This window comes from Chlorocebus sabaeus, chromosome 21 (assembly GCF_047675955.1).
Source record: "Chlorocebus sabaeus isolate Y175 chromosome 21, mChlSab1.0.hap1, whole genome shotgun sequence".
In the NCBI taxonomy this organism is placed as follows: Eukaryota; Metazoa; Chordata; class Mammalia; order Primates; family Cercopithecidae; genus Chlorocebus; species Chlorocebus sabaeus.
The window spans coordinates 108,255,632-108,280,165 of NC_132924.1; the positions used below are offsets into that span (position 1 = coordinate 108,255,632).

At 45.4% G+C, this 24,534-nt stretch overlaps 2 protein-coding genes across 8 annotated transcripts; one reads left to right on the forward strand and one right to left on the reverse strand.

The window, feature by feature from the left end:
- Positions 1-797: 797 nt before the first annotated feature.
- On the forward strand, positions 798-19,669 carry TMEM140 (transmembrane protein 140). Of its 2 annotated transcripts, XM_037991089.2 has the most exons (3): positions 798-1,049; positions 4,297-4,557; positions 18,177-19,669. In XM_037991089.2, the coding sequence occupies exon 3, from the start codon at positions 18,201-18,203 to the stop codon at positions 18,726-18,728; it is 528 nt and encodes a 175-aa protein (XP_037847017.1). In that variant the 5' UTR covers positions 798-1,049; positions 4,297-4,557; positions 18,177-18,200; the 3' UTR covers positions 18,729-19,669. The 2 variants fall into 2 exon arrangements, with proteins under 2 accessions (XP_037847017.1, XP_007981200.1); XM_007983009.3 differs by lacking the exon at positions 4,297-4,557 and having other exon boundaries at positions 800-1,049.
- CYREN (cell cycle regulator of NHEJ) lies at positions 19,603-24,533 on the reverse strand. 6 transcript variants are annotated; one of them, XM_037991092.2, is made up of 4 exons: positions 24,436-24,533; positions 22,452-22,829; positions 21,499-21,574; positions 19,603-20,639 (listed from the first exon to the last, which is right to left on the reverse strand). In XM_037991092.2, the coding sequence occupies exons 3-4, from the start codon at positions 21,544-21,546 to the stop codon at positions 20,373-20,375; spliced, it is 315 nt and encodes a 104-aa protein (XP_037847020.2). In that variant the 5' UTR covers positions 21,547-21,574; positions 22,452-22,829; positions 24,436-24,533; the 3' UTR covers positions 19,603-20,372. The 6 variants fall into 6 exon arrangements, with proteins under 6 accessions (XP_037847020.2, XP_007981194.1, XP_072865472.1 ...); XM_007983003.3 differs by having other exon boundaries at positions 22,555-22,829; positions 24,436-24,532; XM_073009371.1 differs by having other exon boundaries at positions 22,555-22,829; positions 24,444-24,530.
- Between the last annotated feature and the right edge of the window lies 1 nt (position 24,534).

Sequence of the window (24,534 nt, forward strand, 5' to 3'; positions counted from 1 at the left end):
GCAGAACTCTCTGATCTCAAAGCCTCTGTTCTTCTTTCCACCTGGATCCCATCACCTCTTTCTAGAGTTTGAGTTTAAAAGAACTAGGGGCAGGGGGAGGGCAATGTAGCAGTTCGAAGAACTCCTCCTTTGGAGGAAGGGCAGGGAAGCAGAAGAGAAACGCTGAAGGATTCAGCAATAGCACTAGGTAGCGGACTCACGTAACCAAGTTTAACCCACAGTTGAAATTTCCAGTTGGTCATGTGAGCAACGGAAGCAATTTTTAAACTCTGGCCAGGAGCCCCAATGCTTACAAAAATAAAAGCTTTGTTCTGCTCTTATTTTGAAATAAAATAGATGTTCCAGCTGCTCCAACATGGGCCTAAATACCCTAGTAAGAACGCTCAGGACACAAAATTTTGTGTCCAGAGAAGCCCAGTCATCATTACAAAACTGATCTCTGAAAGGGGATGGGGGGACAGACGGCATAGCTGCTTCCCAAGAGAATAAGTAGGAGGTGACCTGGGTCCTGACTGCCACATTGGCTGAGAGCTTGGACCAGATGATCCTGAGGGGTTTCTTCTGAATAAAAATCCGGGTTGTGTTTATCTTGCAGTTTAAATCACTGGGAGCTTCGAGAGTTCTTCGGCTACTTCCCTTTCTGGAATTATTGTGTGATATAATCAAGACATTTCCTGGCTCTTTAAATCAGTTGGTTTGCCAGCTACAGTGTGAGTAAAGAGTATGTCATGATGCACAGTAAAAAGTTGTTTACATACCTCATTTCTGAAAAGTCATGGGTCACTGGCAAGTTAGGAAACGAAAGTGAAATCAGCTGATAGTGACATCAGTCAGAACAAATGTACCAAAGTTCAGAGAGCTGTTTACTAGGCACAACTGTGAATGCGAGAGGGCACCAGCTCAGGACTGCATCCTCCTGCCATTTCCCTTCCACTCCTCCTTTCTGGAGTCTGACATTAGAAAGCCAGCGAGAAGGAAGATTCAAATAACCAACCCTAATTTCCTGCTTCTCCTTTTCATTGTTCCTGTGGGCTCTTCACCTGCTTTCTGTAAGTACTGATCCTGCAAGCATCACAGCTTACCCAGACGTCCACTACCTTGTAAGACAATTTTGTTTTCTTCTCAGATATTTCACGTTCTGGCAATCCGCACCGGGGAACTCACTGGTTGTTCCGTATCTCTGACCTTCCCTCCCTCATGTCTGTATAATCTACATAATCTACCCCCTTTACTTTCTGCTGTCCTTCCTTCCACTCTGCAGCATCAACATGTGTAGCTCTGGCCTCAAAGATGATGAAAGTAAGGCCAGTGTAACTGGTTAGAAATGATGCAGGGCTGACTACGCACAGCAGAGTCTTGCACGCAGTGTGTACAAGGACATGGCTGTGGCTGGTGCGACACACTGTTCATCAGAAACAGGCAAACAAAAGCAGGTCACTGACCACCACTAACTAAACCACTATTCAAAGGTAGTTATGAACACATCATAAAACTTTAAAATACACACTGAAAATTAATATCAACAGAAAAACTTGTGTTCTTGCCTCAAAGAATAGGACCTAAGAGATGTTTAGATCTTATATTAGTTATTAGACCAGATTGCTTCTCATGCCCCAATGGAAATCCATGGTGGTATTTTAGTTCTCTTGGTGCATATTTTAAGAGATTTTTTTAAAATGTGGGCTTAGTTTCGCTAATAACTTCCACTATGCTTCTTTGCCTATAAAATCAAAGGTTCCTTTGGAAGAGGGAAAAGATACATATTTCCTTCTTTTCTTCCCTCATGATAACTGAAGAGCATTTTTCAATATCAACTTCCCATACCACCTTCCCCAAAATCTCAGGTCTGAGACTCGGACCATGAGATATTTTTTCAATCTTGCACATATTCCCCTTTCTCAACTTTCTTTCCAGCTTAGTCCCTGCTTTATCTAATTACTAAGGTTGTTTTGTCTGTCTGTTTTATAAATTTATTTTTTTTATAAATGTAGCCCATAATTCTAAAAATATTTTAATGCAAATAGAGAAGAACAATTGCCTGTAATGTGACTACCCAGAGCTACCACAGCTAACATTAACATTTTCAAATACTTCTTTAGTCTCTTTCTCCTATGCCTCTTTATATGGATGTAGGTACACTATGCAGAGTGATTTTATACCTGCTTTTTCTAAAAGATGCATAGTATTTTATCCCTGATACGTCATAGTTGACTTCTAATATTGGACTTTCAACCCGCTTCCCATTTTGTGCTGTGCTGAACATTCCTATGTATAAATTATTAACTGGATTTCTGATTGCTATCTTAGGATACATTTATAAAAGTGGGCCAAAGAGATATGACTGTTTTTAGGGTTTTTAATGTGTATTGCCAATCTGCCTCCCTGAAAGTGTGTACAGATGTTCATATCCACCATCACTGTGTGAGAATGCCAGTTTTACCGCAGACTTTTGGTATCATCAAGTGTTTTTACCTACAGTGTTGACAGGGAAACTCAGGTTATTTTATTTGGCGTATCTTTAAAAAAGTTACAGAATTTTTTTTTCATGTTAGTTAACTACTTTGCATTCTTTGTGAATTATCTCTTCATATTTGTCCATTTTTAATGAGGTTTAATGTTTTTTCACAGTTTGCATAAACATTTTAAACGTTAAGTACATTAGTCATTTCATAGTTGTGATAGGTATTTTCCATATGCTCATTGATTTTTAATTATATTTATGTTGTTTTTGGTGAATAGAAATCTAGATTTTAGAAGAGTTAAACCTGTGCAATTCTTTCTTTGTAGTTTCCATTTGCTCTTAAGTTCCAAATTTTATTTTTCACTCATAAATCAAATATATCCTTTTTTCCAGATCTTTGATTCTTTTTATGGTTTTACCTTTCACTCTTGGATCCATGTGAAATTTATTTTGGTATGTGGAGTGAGATGAGGACCTAAAATAGTTTTATTTCTCTTTTCTAGTTAGCTAATCAATTGCTTCAACATTAGTTAATGAAGAACGCTTTCAGGACGCAAAACAAATGTCTCTTCTGAAGACAGGCTTTCCCCGACCCTATAATCTAGTCATCACTTCCTCCTGCCAGTTTATCTCCCTCACTCACCCTGTTTATTTCCTTCCCAAAGCTTTTCAAAAAGTATAATGATCTTTTAAAAAATACGTTTGGTGTTTGCCTTCCAAACTAGAGTACAAGCTCAATGAGAGCAGGCACCTGGTTTGTCCTGGCACTGATCCCCAGGGCCTCTGATTCAGGCAGTCATCCAAAATGTTTCACTAATAGAGTTACAAGATGAAATGCTGACCCCATCAGTCGAAGTGGGTGGCAAATTGCCTTTGTAATTGCAGAAGAGAGGGCTGGAGCAGGAAAACTAACCATTGACAGCCAAAGGCAAGGCAATCACTAGTTTCTGGTACTACTGATTCTCAAACACTGAATCTTGTGAATCTTAGCTGCCCATAAACTGGGCAGACTCCTGCCAACAGAAACCAAATGAGATTAGCTGGGCGTGGTGGTGGGAGGCTGAGGCGGGTGAATTGCTTGAACCCAGAAGGCAGAGATTGCAGTGAACCAAGATGGTGCCACTGCACTCCACCCTGGGCGACAGAGCGAGACTCTGTCTCAAACAAACAAATTAGGATGGGTCATTTGTAGACATTTTCTCATTTTTAAGGATCTTCTTCTCCCTCTAAACTTTTTGTAACCTTTGTTCCCACTTGGATTATCTGCTAGTGAGAGCTAATAATCAACAAAACAATTGCACAAATAGCAAGTTAACTAATATTAATGGAATCATTTAAACAGCTATCTCAGTGGCTTGTTAACTGGGTGCCTGGACTCATGCTTCTGACTTTATGTTACAGTCTCATGGTATAGTCCTATTTCGTCTGATAAAGCTGTTTTATTTACATGGAATAATTAAGTAAATCAAAACATCACAGCATTCATAAAAAACTTGGTGGTTGGGATGGCTGTCCACAGAAAATACTGTGAAATCCAGGAGCTGCCACCACCTATATACACTGTTGAAAAACACTGCAGTAGCCCTGTTTTGAAAAAAATTAGAACCTGGACTTCATGTTTCTGTCAAAGGAAAAATGATACATTTCCCTTTCTTCTTCCCTTTTTATTTTTGTGACAGCCACACCCAAACCATGAACACAATGATCTTCAATGTGTTCCACCAGAAATATTTTAGCCAGGACTGGTGGCCTCCGACCAGTAAACCTGCACCCTTGTTCTATGCCCTGGCAAGTTCTGTTGCCCTGGCTTTATTCTGCTAACATTTCCTTCCCAGTTCTCTCTCCATTCAGGCGACACACCCAACCATCTCTACCTGACTCTCCATCAATTCCCGTTTATCCCCCTGAGCTATTGCTTCAGCATCATGACCAGACCAGACACATCGACCCAGTTTGTGTCAGACCCCAAGGCCTCTATATATGAGTGAACTTCCTTCAGTCTCACAACAGCGCATGAAGAACGTGACAACTGACGCATCACAGATGAGGATGTGAGGCTCAGGCTGGCTACGTAACTTGCCAGGATCACATGACTTGTGAGTGGCAGAACAGCGACATGCTCCCAGGTCATCTGGCTCTAAAACCCATGCTCCTTACCACCACACTGTGCTACCTCTCAACAGGGCAGCTGCATCCTGGAGTCATCACAACCAAACATAAATGAGGCCAGCTTCCTAGAGTTCATCTCTGGGAATGAACCCTGGCACTATTTGTCTTCCTAGAATTTCATACTGTCAAGCTGGTAGCCTGGGCTTAACTTCTCTGAGCCTCAGTTTTCTCTCTATAGTAGTAATAATTTAAATAATACTTACCAGGTCATGTTCTAAGTGCCATGCACAAATTACTTCATTTAATTTCCGTAACATCTACAAAATAAGTTATATAATTAGAGCCATTTTACAGATGAGAAATCCAGGCAGAAGGATGTTAAGTAACTAAGATCACACAGCTGGTGAATGGAAGAGCAGGGTCTTGAACCTAGAAGTCATAGCTTCAAGGTCCATGCTCAGAACCAGTATTCCACACTATCTTCACTACATCAAATGGGAACAGTGACAATAATGTCCACACAAGGGTGTTGTGAAGATTAAATGAGTAAATGCATGTAAAGGGCCAGGCCCCCAGTTAGAGGTAAATCCTCAAGGTGATTAACAATGCAGCCTGACAGGCTCCACCATTCACTGGCTGTGCAAACTTGGGCAAGTTATTGACCCTCACTAGGCCTGTTTTCTTCTCTGGAAAATGAAGGTGAAAACAGTAACTCTACCCCACATGGTTATAAGAAATTAATAAGATAATACCTGTTAAGTGCTTAGCACAAAGCCTGGCATATAGTAAATTCTCAAGAGATTTTGAGGTCTGTTTTTAATTATTAATAAGTTCTCACTAAAATTAGATTTCTTCTCAGACACCTTCCACTGATCAAAGAGTCTTATCAAAGCAAGTTCTTCCCTCCCTGGTCCCCTTTGGCCTTCTGAAATCATTATGAAAAGAAAGGCCCTAGGAACCCAATGGCTTACCTGGTTTTTTCTTTTAATATTCTACTCTGCAAAATCTGCAAAGTGTGTAATGTTTAACAGCAGCAAAATTAAAACATGTAAGTTCCATGAGGCAGTCCTCAGGGCCATGATAGCAACTGCTGCTGGTGGTGCCCGGTGGGGAAGGGGCTGCCAAATTATGCATCTGACCAAGGACTAATATCCAGAATCTACAAGGAACACAAACAACTCAACAAGAAAAAACCACCCCATTAAAAAGTGGGCAAAGGACATAAACAGACATTTTCCAAAGGAAGACATACAAGTGGCCAAGAAACATATGAAAAAATGCTCAACACCACTAATCACCAAAGAAATGCAAATTAAAACCACAATGAGCTACCATCTTACACCAGTCATAATGACCATTATTAAAAAGTCTAGGCCAGGCGTGGTGGCTCATGCCTGTAATCTTAGCGCTTTGGGAAGCCAAGGCGGGCAGATCATGAGATCAGGAGATTGAGACCATCCTGCCCAACATGGTGAAACCCCATCTCTACTAAAAATACAAAAATTAGCTGGGCATGGTAGCGCATGCCTATAGTCCCAGCTACTCAGGAGACTGAGGCAGGAGAATCGCTTGAACCTGGGAGGCGGAGGTTGCAGTGAGCTGAGATCACGCCACTGCACTCCAGCCTAGACAACAGAGCAAGACTCCATCTCCAAAAAAAAAAAAAAAAGTCTAAAAACAACAGATATTGTCAACGATGTGGAGAAAAGGGAATGCTTATACATTGTTGGTAGGAATGCAAATTAGTACAACTTTTAGGGAAAACAGTATGGAGATTTCTCAAAGAACTGAAAATGGACTACCATGCAATCCAGCAACCCAGCGTATCATATTTATTGATTTGCATATGTCGAACCATCCTTGCATCCCTGCAATAAATCCCATCTGATCATAGTGTATTACCTTTTTGATGTTCTGTTGAATTGGATTTACTAGTATTTTGTTGAGGATTTTTGCATCTACATTCATCAGGGATATTGGGCTGTGTTTTCATTTTCTGTTGTGTCCTTGTCTGGTTTTTGGTATCAGAGTGACCCCGACCTCAGAGAATGAGTTAGGGAGAATTCCTTCCTCCTTGATTTTTGTAATAGTTTCAGGATTATTCATATTAGTTTTTCTTTGTATGTTTGGTAGAATTTGGCTGTGAATACATCTAGTCTTAAACTTTCTTGGGAGTTTTTTTATTACTGAGTCAATCTCACTACTCATTATTGGTCTGTTTATAAGTTCTGTTTCTTCCTGGTTCAATCTTGGGGGTTTTTGTGTTTCCAGGGATGTATCCATTTCCTCTAGTTTTTCTAGTTTGTGAGCATGTAGTTGTTCATAATAGTTCTTGATGATCTTTTGTATTTCTATGATATCAGTTGTAATGTCTTTTTCACTTCTGATTGTGTTTATTTGGATCTTCTCTCTTCTCGGTTAGTCTAGCTAGTGGTTTATCAATTTTGTTTATCTTTTCAAATAATCAGCTTTTAGTTTCATTGATCCAAAGAACCAATAAATGAACTTTTAGTTTCATCAATCCTTTGTACATTTTTTGTCTCTATTTCATTTACTTCTGCTCTGATCTTTGCTATTTCTTTTCTGCTAACTTTGGATTTGGTTTGTTCCTTTTCTAATTCCTTGAGGTGCAATGTTAGGTTGCTAATTCATGATCTTTCTACTTTTTTGATTTAGGCATTTAATGCTATAAAATTCCCACTAAGCACTTCTTTTGCGGTAACCTGCAGGATTTAGTACTATGGGGTTTTGCATTCATTTCAAAGATGTTTTTAATTTGTCTTAATTTCTTCATTGACTCAGTAATTGTTCAGGAGCATGCTGTTTAATTTCCATGTATCCATATAGTTTCCAAAGTTCCTCTTGGTATTGATTTCTAGTTTTATCCCACTGTGGTCTGAGAAGATACTTGATATAATTTCAATTTTTAAAAAGTTTGTTAAAACTTCTTTTGTGGCCTTACATGTGATCTATCTTGGAGAATGTTGCATGTGCTGACAAAAATAATGTATATTCTGTAGTTGTTGGGTAGAATGTTTTATAAGTCCATTTGGTCTAAAGTTCAATTTAAATACAATGTTTCTTTGTTAATTTTCTGTCCCAATGATCTGTCAAGTGTTGTGAGTGGAGTGTTAAAGTCCCCTACAATTATCGTATTGCTGTCTACCTCTTTCTTTAGTGATATTTGTTTTGTGAATCTGGGTGCTTAAATGTTGGGTACGTATATATTTAGGACTGTTATATCCTCTTGCTGAATTTATCCCTACATCGTTACACAATGACCTTCTTTATCTTTTTTTTCTTACTACTTTTAATTTAAAGTCATCTGTTTTATCAGACATAAGTATAGCTATGCCTGCTTGCTTTTGGTTTCTAATTACATGGAATATCTTTCTGCACCCCTTTGTTTTCAGTCTATATGTCTTTATGGGTAAGGTTAGTTTCTTGTAAGCAACATGTAGTTGGATCATGTTTTTTAATCCATTCTGCCAATCTTTATCTTTTAAGTGGAGCATTTAATCCATTTACATTCAAGGTTAATATGGATCTGTGAGACTTTGTTTCTGTTATATTATTGTTTTCAAGTTGTTTTATAAATTATTTGTCTTTGCCTTTTTGACTTTGTATTTTGATGAAATTCTGTCATGTTGCCATTTGATTCCTTTCTCTTCCTTTGTATGATTGTTTTATACAAACTATGAGTTTTATATTTCTGTATGTTTTTGTGATGGTGAATATCAACCTTTTGGCTGGGCATAGTGGTTCATGCCTTTAATCCCAGTGCTTTGGGATGCTAGGCAGGGGGATTAATTGATGCCAGGCAGGGGGATTAATTGATGTCAGGAGGTCAAGAACAACCTGTGCAAAATAGCAAGATCCTGTCTCTACAAAAAAATTAAAAATTAACCGGGCATGGTGACACGTGTCTGTAGTTCTAGCTACTCAAAAGGCTGAGGCAGGAAGACTGCTTGAGCCCAGGAGGTCAAGGCTGCAGTGAACTATGATTGCACTACTGCATTCCACGTTGAGTGACAAAGCAAGACCCTGCATCAAAAATAATTAAAAACACCATTCATTTCAATGTTTAAGACCCTTTTGAGCATTTCCTGTAGTACCAGTCTAGTGGTGACAAATTCCCTCAGCATTTGCTTGTATGGGAAGGACTTTATTTCTCCTTTCATAAAGCTTATTCTGGCAGGATACAAAATTCTTGGCTGACAGACACTTTGTTTTTTTTTGTTTTTTTGGGTTTTTTTCTTTAGCACTTTGAAAATGCCATCCCCTTGTCTTCTGGCATGTAAGGATTCTGCTGAAAAGTCCTCAATTAGTCTGATGTGATTTGGGATTTCCTTTATAGGTGACTAGTCACTTTTGCTGATTTTAAAATTCTTTCTTTCACTTGACTTCAGACATTTTGAATATGCCACGGTGAGGTCCTTTTGCAGTGTATTTTCCTGGGGATCACTGGGCCTCCTGTATCTGGATGTCTATTTCTTTAAATATGTTTTCCAAACCTTCTAATCTCTCTTCCCCTTCGGAAATACCAATAATTCATAAGTTCAGTTACTTCTTGTAGTCCCAGAAATCTCAAAGGCTTTATTCATTCTTTTTTTATCCTTTTTTCCTCATTTTTGTCTGACTGGATTATTTCAAAAGTCCTATCTTCGAGTTCTGAGATTGTTTCTTCTGCTTGGTGTAGTCTACTATTGAAGTTTTTGAGCATATAATGTATTTCCTTCAATGAATTTTTTAATTCCAGAATTTCTGCTTGTTTTTATTTAAGATGTCTATCTCCTTGATAAATTTCTCATTTATATCCTGGATTAATTTTCCGATTTCTTTGTGTTAGTTTTCAGATTTCTCTTGTACCTCATTGAGCTTCTTTAAAATCAATATTTTGAATTCTTTATGTGGCATTTTGAAGAATTCTCTTTGATTGGGATCTGCTGCTGCTGGACAGTTGTTGTGGTCCTTTGATGATTGTTATGGTTTGACTGTGTCCCCACCCAAATCGCAACTTGAATTGTAGCTCCCACAATTCCCACATGTTGTGAGAGGGGACCCAGGTAATTGAATCATGGGGGCTGGTCTTTCCCATGCTATTCTCATGATAATAAATAAGTCTCATGAGATCTTATGGGTTCATCAGGGTTTCCACTTTTGCTTCCTCCTCATTTTCTCTTGCTGCCACCATGTAAGAAGTGTGTTTCACCTCCTGCCAGGATTCTGAGGCCTCCCTTGCCATGTGGAACTGTAAGTCCAATTAAACCTCTTTTTCTTCCCAGTCTCAAGTATGTCTTTATCAGCAGTGTGAAAATGGACTAATACAATGGTGTCATGTTTCTCTGCTTTTACATGTTTCCTGTTTCCTTTCATTGATTTCTTTGCATCTGATGTAGCAGTTGCTTGTTCCAGTTTTTTGAAATTGCTTTCATAAGGGGGAATTTTTTCCTGAGGATGTATGTATGTTGATTAAGATACTTTGACTTTGATTTTGGATGCCTGCAGCAGTGTGATCTTTCTATGACTTCTTCGGCAGTACCTAGGGTCAGTGGTCTCTGTGATTTCCTCAGTGGGATAGAGTACAGTAATTAGCTGAGACTAAGTCCCCAGAAGTTTAACTGGGGACTTGGATGCCAACTTGGAAGCCTTTGGGCCCGAATGGTGGCAACAGTGGGGTGAGTGTGCCATTTTTAGTCCCCACAGCAGCTTATGCTGGCTCTGGTGGTTAGTGGGTCCTGGAGGTCTGATTCTTGGGCCTCCACATGGCTTGTTTAGAAGCTAGTAGTGGGAGTGGTGAGCCTAGTGTGTGGGCATGATCTCTAGCCCCTGAGCAGGTGGTGTCATGTGAGTGATGGCAGTAGCAGTGTTAAAGCAGCCAACTGGGATCCAAGCAGTCCATGTTGGTGTTGCTGGAAGCTGTGATGGGTTGGGTGAGCTACTCTCCAGTCTCACAGCCACCTGTAGCAGGGTGGTGGGCATTGTTCTAAGTGTGCTTAGGAGAGCTTGGTCTTCCCTGTCCCTTTCCTACCTGGGTGGCAGCTGCAGCCACATTGTCTCACATTCAGATTGATTGTGAATCAGCATTAAACTCTCAAAATGGTGCCAGCTGTGGGCCTGTGACCAGAGAAGGTGGGGCCCCTCTCAGGTGAGCAGCATGTGCAAGAAACTATAGGGAGTGTGGTCTACTTGAGTTGGTCTCATAGCAACCTGTAGCAGGCACTGGGTGTTGTCCTAGGTATGTGTGGGACAGCATGGATTCCTTGTCCCTCCTTGGCTGGGCAGCAGCTGCAGCCACATCAAGTTGAACTCATCAAGAAGTGGTGTACAACCCAGCATTAAACTCTCAAAATGGCACCTTGGGCCTGTGACCAAGAGGGCAGGGCTCCTTCCAGGCAGGCAGCATGGGCAAGAAGCTGTGGGGAAGGAGGTCTGCTCGCATTTCAGTCTCAACAGCAGCATGTCGCAGAGCAGTGGGTATTGACCTAGATGCGCATAGGTGTAGGGTCCAGCCCCGTAGGGTCAGTGAGTTTTTCTCCCCGTGTGCGGAGATGAGAGATTGTAGAAATAAAGACACAAGAGAAAGAGATAAAAGAAAAGACAGTTGGGCCCAGGGAACCACTACCACCAAGACGCAGAGACCAGTAGTGGCCCTGAATGCCAGGCTGTGCTGATGTTTATTGGATATAAGACAAAGGGGCAGGGTAAGGAGTGTGAGTCATCTCCAATGATTGACAAGGTCACGTGAGTCACATGTCCACTGGACAGGGGACCTTCCCTGTTTGGCAGCCGCGGCAGAGAGACAGAGAGTGAGAGAGAGAGAGGACACAGCCTACACCATTATTTCTTCATATTGGAGGTTTTTAGTACTTTCACTAATTTTGCTACTGCTATCTAGAAGACAGAGCCAGGCATACAGGATGGAACATGAAAGCGGACTAGGAGTGTGACCACCGAAGCACAGCACAGGGAGACGGTTAGGCCTCCGGATAACTACGGGCGGGCCTGACTGATGTCAGGCCTTCCACAAGAAGTGGAGGAGTAGAGTCTTCTCTAAACTCCCCCGGGGAAAGGGAGACTCCCTTTCCCAGTCTGCTAAGTAGCGGGTGTTTTTCCTTGGCACTGATGCTACCGCTAGACCACAGTCCACTTGGTAATGGGCATCTTCCCAGACGCTGGCATTACCGCTAGACCAAGAAGCCCTCTGGTGGCCCTGTCTGGGAATAACAGAAGGCTTGCACTCCTGTCTTCTGGTCGCTTCTCACTACGTCCCCTCAGCTATCTCTGTATGGCCTGGTTTTTCCTAGGTTATGATTGTAGAGTGAGGATTACAATAATACTGGAATAAAGAGTAATTGTTACAAACTAATGATTAATGATATTCATATATAATCATATCTATTACCGATATCTAGTATAACTATTCTTATTTTATATATTTTATTATACTGGAACAGCTCGTGCCCTCGGTCTCTTGCCTCGGCACCTGGGTGGCTTGCCGCCCACAATAGGACAGCCTGATTTCCCTATTAATCCTTGGCTGGGTGGCAGCTACAGCTGCACCAGCCCAATCTCAGTTCCAGGGAGAGGTGCAGCCCAATATTAAACTCTCAAAATAGCAACTGAAGCCTGAGACCAGAGAGGGTGGAGCACCTTAAAAGCAAGCAGCATTGGCAACAAGCTGTGGAACACACGGGCCAGTCACATCTCAGTCTCACAGTAGCCCACGGCAGGGCAGTGGGTCTTGTCCTAGATATGTGTAGGATGGCCTGATTTCCCTGTCCTTCCTTAGCCAGGAGGCAGCTGCAGCCTCATCAGCCCAAACTCAGGCTGGGAGGGGGATGCAACCCAGCATTAAACTCTCAAAATGCCACTCTGGGCCTGGGATCATAGTGTCCCTCCCAGACAAGCGGAAAAGAAGTTGTGGGGAGAGGCGTCTACTCACATCTGTCTCAACAGCAGCACACAGAAGGGCAGCAGACCCTCCCAGAGGGCATGGGAGCACCTGCTCTCCTGTCTCCCTCCTTGGAGCAGCTCGGGAGCAAGAGCCATGTCTGTAGAGTCCCAGTATCTAAGCTCTCAAAATGGCACCTGCTGAGGCTGTTCCAAGTTCAGATGCATGTGAGATTTTGTATTGGTTTCCTCTCTGGAGCAATGCCTCTGTGCAATGTTTAGGCAGCTCTGAATGTCAGGCCCAGGCCCTGGCCCAGTGGGGTCAAGGTGTCCTTCCATGGCCAAGATTGTAGAAGTTTGTTTTGGAGCCCTAGGGGGTTCTCTCTTACTGTTTCCCCACATCAGGAGCCTCTCCCGACTCTCAGTCAGTTCCCAGTAGGGCAAGCTGCCTCAAACCCTCTCCTTACTTCTCATGTTTCCCGTATCTTTTATGGTTTATCCTAGCATTCTCTCCTAGACAATCTGTTCAAAATGGATCCACTTACTATTCTAGTTTCTCACCACGGTGGAGGCACATACTACCTGCGTTTAGATGGCTATCTTGATCCTTTTGAAAATTTCACTCTTTCAATAAGAACCTGACAAATACATAATTTAGAATTAAATGATACAATACTTGTGTCTCTTTCAGCCCCCATCCCATTCTCCCTTATTGGTATGAAAATGTTAGAGATGCCTAAACAAACAAACAAAAAAGCTGCCTTAAATTAATCTCCTGAGAATACTTTCCTTCTATTTCCCTAACTAGGAATTTGTGTCACCTTTAAGCAGAAATCATCTCCCCGCTAAGGCCCTGCTCAGGCTGTGACTCTCGAGTGACAGTGGTCAAATTACATGCTGACCTGGAGTCTAAATCTGCATCTTGGTCCAGAGGACCTAGTGCAGGAAAGGATTATACTTTACTGTCACAACTACGATGGCAAAAGGCTAACAGCCTTTATTTTTAAAGGGTTCATACAGACCAGCAAACAAAAACTGAAACTCAAAATTATTTGTAAAATAGCAAAAGAACTGACAGCACTTCACAAAAGAAGAAATACAAATGGTCAACAAACACTTGAAAATGTTAAACTTTACTCATTATGAAGAAAAACTATCACTGATTCATCATTTGTCATTATCAAAGAATAAAAGACTCAAGAATATGCAATACTGGGGAGGATGGGATGAGACAGGCACTCGCTGAAACTGCTGGTGGAAACATAAGTTGATTCACAAAAGTATTCACCATAGCATTCATAACATAACAAAATAATGTTACAAAGCATCTATGTATAAACTATAAACTTTGATACAGCTATCTGGAGCCCTTAAAATAGTGTTTAGGTAACATTTCTAGTTCACGTAGAATGATGTTCACGAAGTGGGATACAAACATATATTTTATGTAACCCCAACGGTGTAAAACAATACTGTAAAAAGAAGTGTGCTGTTCAGAGTGGTTACTTCTACGACCTGAAGTATAGATGACTTTTAGTCTTTTCTCTGCAGTTTCATGTATTTTCCAGTTTCCTGCAATCAGCATGTGTTATTTTATTATAAACAGGAAAAAGTTTATCTAAAAATGGTCGCAGTGACTCAGCAGTCTCCCTTTTGCTCTCTGAAGGAAACACTGGCTTACCATTAAAGGGCATTTACAAGCTCATTGTGGTGGAAGTGTCATTATCAGGATTGTTTAAGAAAAGAAAAAAACAAAAACCAGGGTAGGCCTAGGGTTTCCAACCAAAGATCCATACGCTGTCACTGCACAAAGTTTAGGGAAAGAAGCGAGCACTAACCTCCACCCTCTCCATGCACAAGTTCCTGAAGTCTGTCCATAGTTCAATAGAAAGCATAGATGGGCCACGCCAGCACTGTGCTGAACACGCATGTGACATTAAACACAGCTCTCCCTCAAGCAGCTCTGCTGTCCTAAGATGTGTAACCAAGATTTGTACATGAAAGAACTCAGGGAGACTATGTAGCATTTTCATTCACTCATTTAAAAAAAAAAAAAAGTGCCTACTGTGTATCAGAATAACAAAACAGATGAAGATTGTTCCTCAGAGATGTGACACTAGAGTGGAGAATAAATCCTAATTTAGAGCTAAACCAGAGTGTGGGCTGAAGGAGCCCAGGAATGCTCATGCTGCATGGATTGGATTTAGAGAAGCAGAAAGTAGGGTAGGAATTTAGGAGCTGGGGGGTGGCTGAGGATGGGCAGATGGGAATGTGTTCATACACAGCCTGAGCAGCTAAGCAGGTGCTGGACTGCACAAGGCAAGAGTGGAAGCTGGGCCTCACTAGAGAATTCCAAGTTCAAGTTCCAAGTCGAACCAGATGGTGGGGAGCCTCATAGGAGCTGGGACTGAATACAAAAAGGTTGAGGGGCCACCACCTTCTCCATATGCCTGGTCCTGGGCTTCTTGGCTTGTTTTGTTTTGCTCTACATTAAAAGGTCAGTTGAGAGAAAATGAGGAAGTCAAAACAAAGGCTCCTGGCACCTGGCAGGAGCTGCCGCAAGGTGGCTGATGCAATCTCCCCCTGAGAAGCCACATTAATTTTTAAAAAGGGAGCTCTGTTTTCAAAGCAAAATGTTTAATAATTTTTTTTGGAACCCCAGTGTAACAGAATTCAAATGGGAAAAGTGAGAGGGAGTGTTTAAACAAAGGCATCCCCAAGTCCCTTCCCAGTTGGTCCTGAACAGTGGAGGAAGTCAAACCTTCTTTTCCACAGCATGACGTCATAAATCAGAGAAGTCCTGGAAATCTATTCCACACCCTAAAATACCCAAACCCATTAAAAGCACAGATACAGGCTTTTACAAACATTTACTAAATAAGCAAAACCATACAAAATATGTTCCCGATGGCAATTTTTCCCATACCATGGACTCAAAGGGTTAAAACTCCTTATCATCCCAGACTAATGCCACCTTTTCAGTTCCCAGTAAATCCTTCTGTAACAAGTATCATTGCTCCAAGAATCTCTCAACTCCATTCAAACCCAAGTCTTCAGACCCTTGGCCCTCTGGGGCCTCCAGAGTGTTTGAGAAACAGTGCCACCCAAGGCAGCAGCCAGGGCTTCCGCTGGGACAGCCCCTCACTCCTCCACTCTGACTGTCCCCACTGGGCTCCTCTGGAGCAAAAGCCATGGGCAGGACTGGGCAGACTGCCCAGTGCTGCTGAGCCCAGAGCAGCGGCATCTGAGGGGAGGTGGTGGCAATGTGGACTCCACCTTTGCTGTACTCACAGGCCCCAGCTCTTCACTGGCCAGGGTGTCCAGGTCTCTACCAAAGTCGTCGCTAGTCAATCTTTATTCTCATTTTTGGCATAGGTCCTTTGAATGGAGCTGCCCTCTCTCTCAGCCTGTTCCATGTTCTTTTTTTCCCCCACTTGGTCCCTTCCTGTAACAAATGCAGTGTGTGGAATGGGACAGACCTTCCAGTCAGCTCTGGGAAAGAGGAGGGGGCTTTTCCCCCAGAGGGCTCCCCTCAGAAGCTGATCATCAGGGCTGTGTAGTTTTCAGGTCCCTTTCCAGGGCCACCACTCATTTTGCTGCTGAACACCACCTGGGACTCCTTGCTGGGGCTTCCAGGAGGCCACTTGGTATCATGGCCCCAGTACCTCATGCCTCACAAAGCTTGAAGCTCTGTGTTCCTAGTCACTTCCCGGTGTAAATGCTGTTGTATTAGTCCATTTTCATACTGCTATGAAGAGATGCCTGGTAATTTGTAAAGAAAAAGAGATTTAATGGACTCACATTTCCACATGGCTGGGGAGGCCTCACAATCATGACGGAAGGCAAAGGAAGAGCAAAAGCACATCTTACATGGCAGCAGGCAAGGGAACGTGTAGGGGAACTGCCCTTTATAAAACCATCAGGTATCATGAGACTTACTACCATGAGTACAATATGGGGGAAACCCATCCCCATGATCCAATTACCTCCCACTGGGTCCCTCCCATGATGTGGGGATTATGGGAACTACAATTCAAAATGAGATTTGGGTAGGGACACAGCCAAACCATATCAGCCAAACCTTATCCCATATTGAAAAATACACATATGTAAAGGTACAGTGTGCAGACCACTGTTTCAGAGGCCAACTGGACAAAGCCCTTCTGATTTAAAAAGAAGTGAAAAGAATTTTTTAAAAGAGTATAACAAAGTCGGCACTTTTATATACAACTAGAGGGCCTATGATTAGCAAGTTTTCTGTAGGCCAGTTAGGCAGTATTTATAAGATCACTAAAAGATATTTCTACCCTTGATCCAATTATTGCACTTATAGGTAGATCACCTGAGAAAAATCAGATTCCAAACACAATTCACACAGTATCTTCACTGACCACTTATAATGGTGAAAAGTGGAAACAATTTGTCTAATAATAGTGTAATGGATGATTCCACATGAACTATTACATAGCCATTGATCGTGTTTTTGAAGAATATTTAACAGCTTTGAAAATGTTTACTAAATCTAGAGAAAAACATTACGTTCAACACCATGATTATGTAAAAATACATCAGCACAGGAAGAAAATATTGGTAGACTATTAACAGTGGTTTTATGTGTATGGTGGGATAAAAGGTTATCTTTTTTATTATTATTTTAAAAATATCTTCTGGCCAGGCATGGTGTAATCCCAGCACTTTGGGAGGCCAAGGTGGGTGGATCATTTGAGGTCAGGAGTTCAAGACCAGCCTGGCCAACATGGTGAAACCCATCTCTACCAAAAATACAAAAATTAGCCAGGCATGGTGGCGGGTGCCTGTAGTCCCAGCTACTCGGGAGGCTAAGGCAGGAGACTCGCTTGACCCCGGGAGGCAGAGGTTGCAGTGAGCCAAGATCACACCACTGCACTCCAGCCTGGGTGACAGAGCGAGACTCCACCTCAAAAACAAACAAACAAACAAAAACTTCTAAGTTTTCTATAATTAACATATACTACTATTGTCAGGAAAAAAATTGTGTTAGTTTTTAAAGTAATGAGTATATGATGGGATTTCATCACCAGGTGACATCTTGTCTTGACCCACTAATGAGTTCCCAGAGCACCACAGGTAAAATCAGAGTGCGTGTGTCAGTGGTCCTTGACCCAGGCTCACCTTCGAATGAGCTGCAGAGCTTCAGAAACACACTAGTGCCCAGCCCTAAGCACGAAAGTTGGGCTCTGATTGATCTGTGGCCCAGCAATGGGTAGTTCTTACAGCTCCCCAGGTGGTTGTCTCGGCAGCTGTGGTGAAAACCAATAGCTTCCTCCACCTTCAGGTCCCCATTAAGGGTGGGCCTTGCCCTTCACCTCAGTCAAAACCCACCTTCAAAAAAGAGCTGAGAAATCCCCTCACTGTTTCCAATGGTTTGTTGTATTTGGACTGAAGCAAAGTCTTTGGCTAAAGAGCACTTCACTCAGTTGAAGATGTTTCACACTTTCAAAGCTGCTTGGGAGAGACTTTTCCTCTAGACCTCAAATCAGAGGGCAGCTAATGACTTATTAGCAAATAGTTCCTGGCACGAGGTTACCTCAGATTTCTGGTCCTTGGCAGAGGGCAGGGTAGGAGGGAAGCTTGCCATGGGTTTATAAGAAATGCCAAAGGGAGAACATGAGCTTGTGAGGACACAGGGGGCAAGTGAGGCAGAGATAGACTGACTGCTGTGACCTCCCCACAGGTCCCCCCGCAGAAGGCAGGAGAGATGGCCAGGCCAAGGCCTTGGTGGGGCGACCAGCTGCTGTTCATGAGCATCATTGTCCTCACAGTTGTGGTCATCTGCCTGATGTTCTACGCTCTCCTCTGGAAGTCTGGGGACCTCATTGACCTGCCCGATCTGAGAATAGGCTTCTACAACTTCTGCCTGTGGAATGAGGATGCCAGCAGCCTACAGTGTCACCAGTTCCCTGAGCTGGAGGCCCTGGGGGTGCCTCTGGTTGGCCTGGCCCTGGCCAGGCTTGGCGTGTACGGGGCCCTGGTCCTCACCCTCTTTTCCTTTCAGGCTCTCCTCCTAGCCTGGTGCAATGGTAATGACAGAGAGTGGCAGCTAGCAGTGGGCTTCCTGGCTGTGTCCTCCATGCTGCTGGCCGGCGGCCTGGGCCTCTTCCTCTCCTGTATGTGGAAGTGGGTCAGGCTCTCCCTCCTGGGGCCTGGGTTTCTAGCTCTGGGTAGCGCCCAGGCCTTACTCATCCTCTTGTTAATGGCCACAGTTATGTTCCCTCTAAGGGCTTAGAGGGCTTACAGCGAGCTTGAGAGCTGCTAAAGGCTTATGTGATTGCAAGGGTTCAGTTCCAACTATGGTCGGAGGTGGCACATCTGCTCAGCCATCTCATTTTATAGCTAACACTGATCTCCAGCTCCAGCAGATGGAACCTACTGCAGAGGAGGTGGGGCCCCCGTGTCAAAGAGGCCAAGGGGCAGCAAGGGCAGCCAGGGCACCTGCGGCTTCTTAGTATAGGATTATCTGTCCTTCACGACTTCCAAGGCTCCCAAGGACTCCCTAAAACCACGCAGCTCATTGTCATACCAATTCCTGCTTTAATTAATGGGTCTGAGCAAATCTTCCTCTAGCTTCAGGAGGGTGGGGAGGGAGTGATTCCTGTCAAGAGGTCAGAATTCCAGGCTGATTCACCAAATGCCAAACTGAAACCTAGCAAAGACTTATGGAAACAAATGAGGATATTAAAAGAGCGAGCACCTCAGTGCTTCTGGGCGCCTGCTTAAGGAGCTTCCGCTCAGCCCACGATGGTGAGTGGGCCGCCATAAGCCGCCACTGGGATTCCAACCCCAGAGGTCCAGGAGTGATCTCTGAGTGACTCAACAAAGACAGGACACATGGAGCACAAAGACAAGCCTTGGTTGCTTCAAAGCTTCCCTGGACTTGAAGCGAGTCAGGGCAGAGGCATCCGCTGGCAAATCACTCCCATGATGAGACCCTGGAGGACACCAAATCCTCGGTGTGATCAGGACTGGACGGTTGCACACATACAAATGCTGCCACCCTCCACTTCTCAACCCGGAACTGGGAAAGACATTAGCACTTAAGGAAAGACTTAAGCACTGGGGAATTGTGTGTATTTTCCAGCACCTGCGCATTGGAAAACCTGTATGGCAAATGATTCACTCATTTATTCCTGTCCAAAACCACACTGAAAAGAAACACAGAAACATGTACTCTGGTGTGATCTTGTCCTTAGTGTCTCTTTTGGGTTCCTGTCCCTCTTGTTTTATAACTAGCTGCCCAGGGACCAAGGTACATGTGAAAGCAAGGTAGCAGCTTGGGGGAGGAGGCCTGTCTGACTTACCAGTCCAAACACTGTGGCCTCAACCTCCCAGACACAGCAGAGAACTGTGGGCAGCTCGTTTGCTTTCTAGGCTGGCTGGAGAGGTGGGAGCTCATTGATTGACTCATGATGGAAACTATTTTTTAAACAGGCTTCCTCCAGGAGAGATCATGTGGACCAAACTAGCAATTCCAGTGCGCCTGGCAGTGATCCTTTTCTTTGAAAAGTTCTGTCTCTTTGGTTCCAGTAAGTTGGACCACCAAATGACATCATTTTCCCTGGAACCTGGTGACTGACTAACACAGACAGTTGGCATTCCAGAGCCTCAGAGCTGGGAGAGGATGCAGTACATACAGCAGGATTCAAATGGGATCTTGTTTTGAGTCCTGCCTTCCACACACTCAGAATGGCAGCCCCAAGGCCTGAAGCGTCCTGGGACTTCTGGCCTGAGGTGAATCTGCCAGGCCCAAGGAGGCACAAAGGTAGGAGCACAGAGAACCCCATTCCCACAGGCGGGTGGTCCAGCAGCGCCAATGGAAGCTCAGCTGTCCTCCAGCTGCTCTCAGCAGAAAGTTGAGTGCACAGTTTATGCCCTAGCTGAAAAAGATCTCCCGGACGTATTTCAACACATCCTCTTCCTCCTCCTCCTCCTCCTCGGGGCTCCTGCTGCAGGCAGAGTTGGAATCCCCTGGCCTCTGGGAAGGGCTGAGGCCTGCAGCCAGTGCCTCTTTCCCACTGTCCTCTTCCTCACTGCTGCTCCCAGAACTTGTGTGAGGCGACACAGAGCAGGGAGCGGAGAGCTCTGGGTTATCAGCACCCACCAGGGCCGGCTGCTCGCAGGCCTTTTCCTTTTTGCGGCTCTGCAGAGTACAGGAAACGGCAGGCTCAACATACGTTTCATTTCCCTAACATGCTGATCTGTCTGTCAGTGACTCACGCAGGATGTATCCAGAAGCAACTACAAAGCCAGTGTGATCAGGCCAGGCAATGTACCCATATCCTGAGCACCTACCCTCTCTTCACGCCACTCCTCCCTGCACCCCCTCTTCACAGCTCTTGAAGAAACCAGGACCCACTTGGGAGAGAAGCAAGCAGAGGCATGAGGATTAGTGAGGGGAAAGGAAAAAGAAATGGAAGACACATGTCTAGAAGGGGCGGTGACAGAATGGAAGGAGCCCAGGATACAAAACCTGGGTGTGGGCCCATGCCTTAGCACTAGGAAAAGCCCCATACCACAGGGTTACCGCAAGGCCCAAATGACATCACACACGCTTTCAAGGCACTGGGTAAACCGCAGAATGCTGTGCAACTCTGAGGCACTGCAATTATTACTGCAGGAAGCCAGGAAGCTCGGCAGCCTCTGCTCAGGAGAGGGGCAACGGTTAAGAAGTCATCTACCCAACTGGGAACCTTTCCAAGAACACAAACAGGTAAAGGCTTCATGTCCCATCCACATACACACTAGCGCACAGTCACGGTCTCCCCAACACACGCACGCCCTCCCATGCATCTAGCCCCAAAGACTCACCCCGCGAGCACACAACCACATGGGGAGAGGCCTGGGGAACATGGCGACACAAGAGCGAGGCAAGTGGCAGGAGAAAGAAGAGGTAGCCTACGGCAGAGGGTGTCTCTCTTACTGACGGTGACCAAGGGCCTAGTCTAGCTTCTGCCCATGCAGAGTTTCTGGTCATGAGTAAGAGGCTTGGCTGACTTTACCTCAATTAGGATTCCCAGAGCAACATCGACTATCTCGGCCTCATTCATGCAGTACACAGTCCTCGTCGCAGGGAGTCTGAAAAAAGAAACGCAAGGCACAGATGACACAGACTCTCAGGTCTCACAAGGACAAAGAAAACAGGAGGAAGAGGGCCTCTTCCCGCCAACTTCCCACCACGCAGGAGGCACCAGCACCTCTGAGCCGAGGAGCTTTCTCCGACACGGACACAATTTCCTTAGCCTTGCAGACCAGTGACTGGCACAGGGCTTCATGGAGGCAACACCGGGGTGCCTCCCACCCTCCACCAACTGCCCTACAAGGATGTGGAAGTAGGGAAGTGCTGCCACCTCTGAAACACACACGTGGATGCAAGAAGAAGGAGACCTCAGGCCGAGGCTGCACTGAGAGGAACCTGAAAGCAGGACCAGACTTAGGGAAAGGCGGCAGCAGTCACATGGGAAGGCTGTTGGTCAGGAAACCTTAGAGGAGGAGGAGCCAGAGGAGGAGGAGCCAGAGAGGGGAACACTGAGTGCTGGGGCCCCGCCCACTTGATGCTGCAGCCTGGAGACTCACCCCACCCCACGCAATTACCGTCATTCAACTCACTCCTCAGCTCCAGACCGCTTGCTGGCCCCGCAGCTGCTGCTCATCTGTCCATCCCTAAAGGGCTGTCCACAGGAGGAGCAGGCACCACTCAGAACAGACCCTACCACTGATCTTGCCCATCTGATGTTACCATGTTTGTTGTAAAGGAAGAGACTGGCATTTTGGACAACTGGCATCAGAGATTGGCTGACATGGAAAACCCACTCTGTGTGTGCTGACAGCAGAGCACTCACCAGTGCAGAGGCAGAAGCGGGTGCCTGTCCTCGAGGTTTAACCTGTTTTGCCTCCTGCCCACAGCCCCTCCACCTCCTAAAAGCTCAAGAGATGATCAGACTGAAACGCCCACCCATCTTGCTGTTCTGCCTACGCTGGAAGACCTGGCCCAGGTCGTGGAGGTCCCTGCTCCACTCGCCAGATTCGCAGGAGTCATCTGACCAGGGTTGTCGCACCTTGCTGTTGCCACCGGCACTGCTGCCATTCTCATCCTCTTGGGGGCCTTCGCTGGTGCCACATTCTTGGTAGCCACCTGGGCTGTCAGCCATGAGGGAAGGACCCTCTTTTTAGTCTCGGATTGTAAGGTTTCCATCTCTGTACCTTCTCACAAAGAAAAGTCAGGGCCAAAGTTTAATGACCTGCTTTTTAATTCAGGAAGGTAAATCCCGTTCTCTCGTCACACCCGGAATTACAGGTCCATTTGTCCTCAGTGGGAGCTGATCTTTGATTCCTACAAAGAACAATAAAGTTCAGTGAATTCCAATACCTCCAGTCATCAAGCAGTTACCGGTCGGTGCAGGGCAGGCCAGAGGTGACCAAAAGGTGAGCAGGGCCCAGGAGACTCAGACGGCCATTCACAGACATCAGGCAGATGTGATTGTGGGCATGAGAGCGGCTCAGGAGAGAGCCTTCTGACCTCCACAAAGCTGGTGCCCCCCACAGGCAGCCAGAGCCAACCAGAGCTACCTCCTGCAGCCTCTGTGCTGACTGACTCAGCACAGGAGGAAAGGAAGAGGCGGAGGCCCCCAATGTTCCTCCTCATTACCACCCCAAATGCCAGTCCTCGGAGTGCCCAGCCCATCCAATCCCTAAAATACCTCTTAATGGCCTCTCCCTCACCTGGTCAACTCGATTTCTCTACTCTTCTGTGGTGGCTCAGTCACATGAAACTGAGGGCATTTTATTTCACAATAAAGTCTCATTAGCCAACACCCCGCCCTTAAGCTAAAGATATTTCTGATTGGTCAAACTTGAACCAGCAATAGGGGCCAGGAAGCATAACTGTGCCAGTCTGTAGACTCTGAAGCCCACGCCAGACTCTGATCTAGTTTGGCCTCTCTTCTTCCTATCCCAATTGTTCTGCCTCCACTCTGCAGTCCTGGAGCTCAGTCCTCACCCAGAGAGATGGAGTTGTGACTCAGAGGGCCTAGGTCTCTACCTTCCACTTAGGAATCAAACCACAAGCTCCTGAAGCAGAGGTATGCTCAGAAAAAAGTAGTCAGCGTTAGTCCTCTCTGAATCACAATTTGATAATGTATTGCTCATTCAGATGGCTGTTTACAACTTAAGAAAAAATATTAGCAGGCCCTCCTCCTAACCTGTATGGCCACGGGGCACACCTTTGCCAATGCCCCCTCATTTCTGTCAAAACTCATTGATACTAGTGACTCCTACTCCCTAAGGCGCCTCGCAAGTGCACTGCTGCAGTCTATGTGGACAAATTTAGTTCACCCTGGGGTGCATATTAAGTACATTTCGCAAACGAGGAACTGAGACTGAGTTAACTTGCAGAAGATCACAGAAAAGTTTGAAATCAGCTGGTTGGATTCGCAGCCAGGTCCTGCAGACTCCAGACCCCGCGCCTCCCCGCCCTGCTTCTGGGCCCCAAGGGCAGGACGCAGCACCTTCCAGAAGCCGGGTCTCCGAGGCACCGCGCTAGCGGACAGACCTCAGTCCCATGCCAGCCGCTCCCTGCCTAAGCGGAACGGGGCCCCCGCGGGAACGCGATGTGCTGCCAGTTCACAGCCCGCCCTAGCTCTGGGGGCCAGTACCCGCCGCTAGACCTGTGGGAGGCCCAGAGGGCCGGTGACTGCGGAGGAGAAGGCGCAGGCGAAGCACCGCAGGGGCCTCGCTGACCCTGCCGCACGCGGGTCCGGGCTGCACCGGCTCCTTCCGATCCGAGCGACAGCGCGCTCCTCCCGCCGGCTACTGGCTTCCCTGCTCTCAGGTTCCCTCTCTCCACTTCTTGTGCCCCTTCTTAGCTTCCAGAGCGGAGCCAGGAGGCAAATTCCGAGCAGTTGTGGGACCCGCGCCCCACCCAGAACTTAAATCCCCACCTTCTTGCCTGGCACCGGAACTCCCCTGGCCTCCTCTGCCGCCTGCCTTGGCCCTGCGCGCTCCCGCCTCGTACACTTCCGGTCCTGGCGCGGCTCCCG

Excerpts from the sequence above, each read along its gene's own strand:
- TMEM140 (XM_037991089.2), top strand. The coding sequence starts at position 18,201 with ATGGCCAGGCCAAGGCCTTGGTGGGGCGACCAGCTGCTGTTCATGAGC.
- CYREN (XM_007983003.3), bottom strand. The coding sequence starts at position 22,691 with ATGGAAACCTTACAATCCGAGACTAAAAAGAGGGTCCTTCCCTCATGG. Across the intron at positions 21,575-22,554 it reads GTGCCGGTGGCAACAGCAAG|ACTCCCTGCGACGAGGACTG; the intron begins GTGCGACAACCC and ends TTCTTTTTTCAG. Across the intron at positions 20,640-21,498 it reads CTCTGGGAATCCTAATTGAG|AGCCGCAAAAAGGAAAAGGC; the intron begins GTAAAGTCAGCC and ends TGTACTCTGCAG.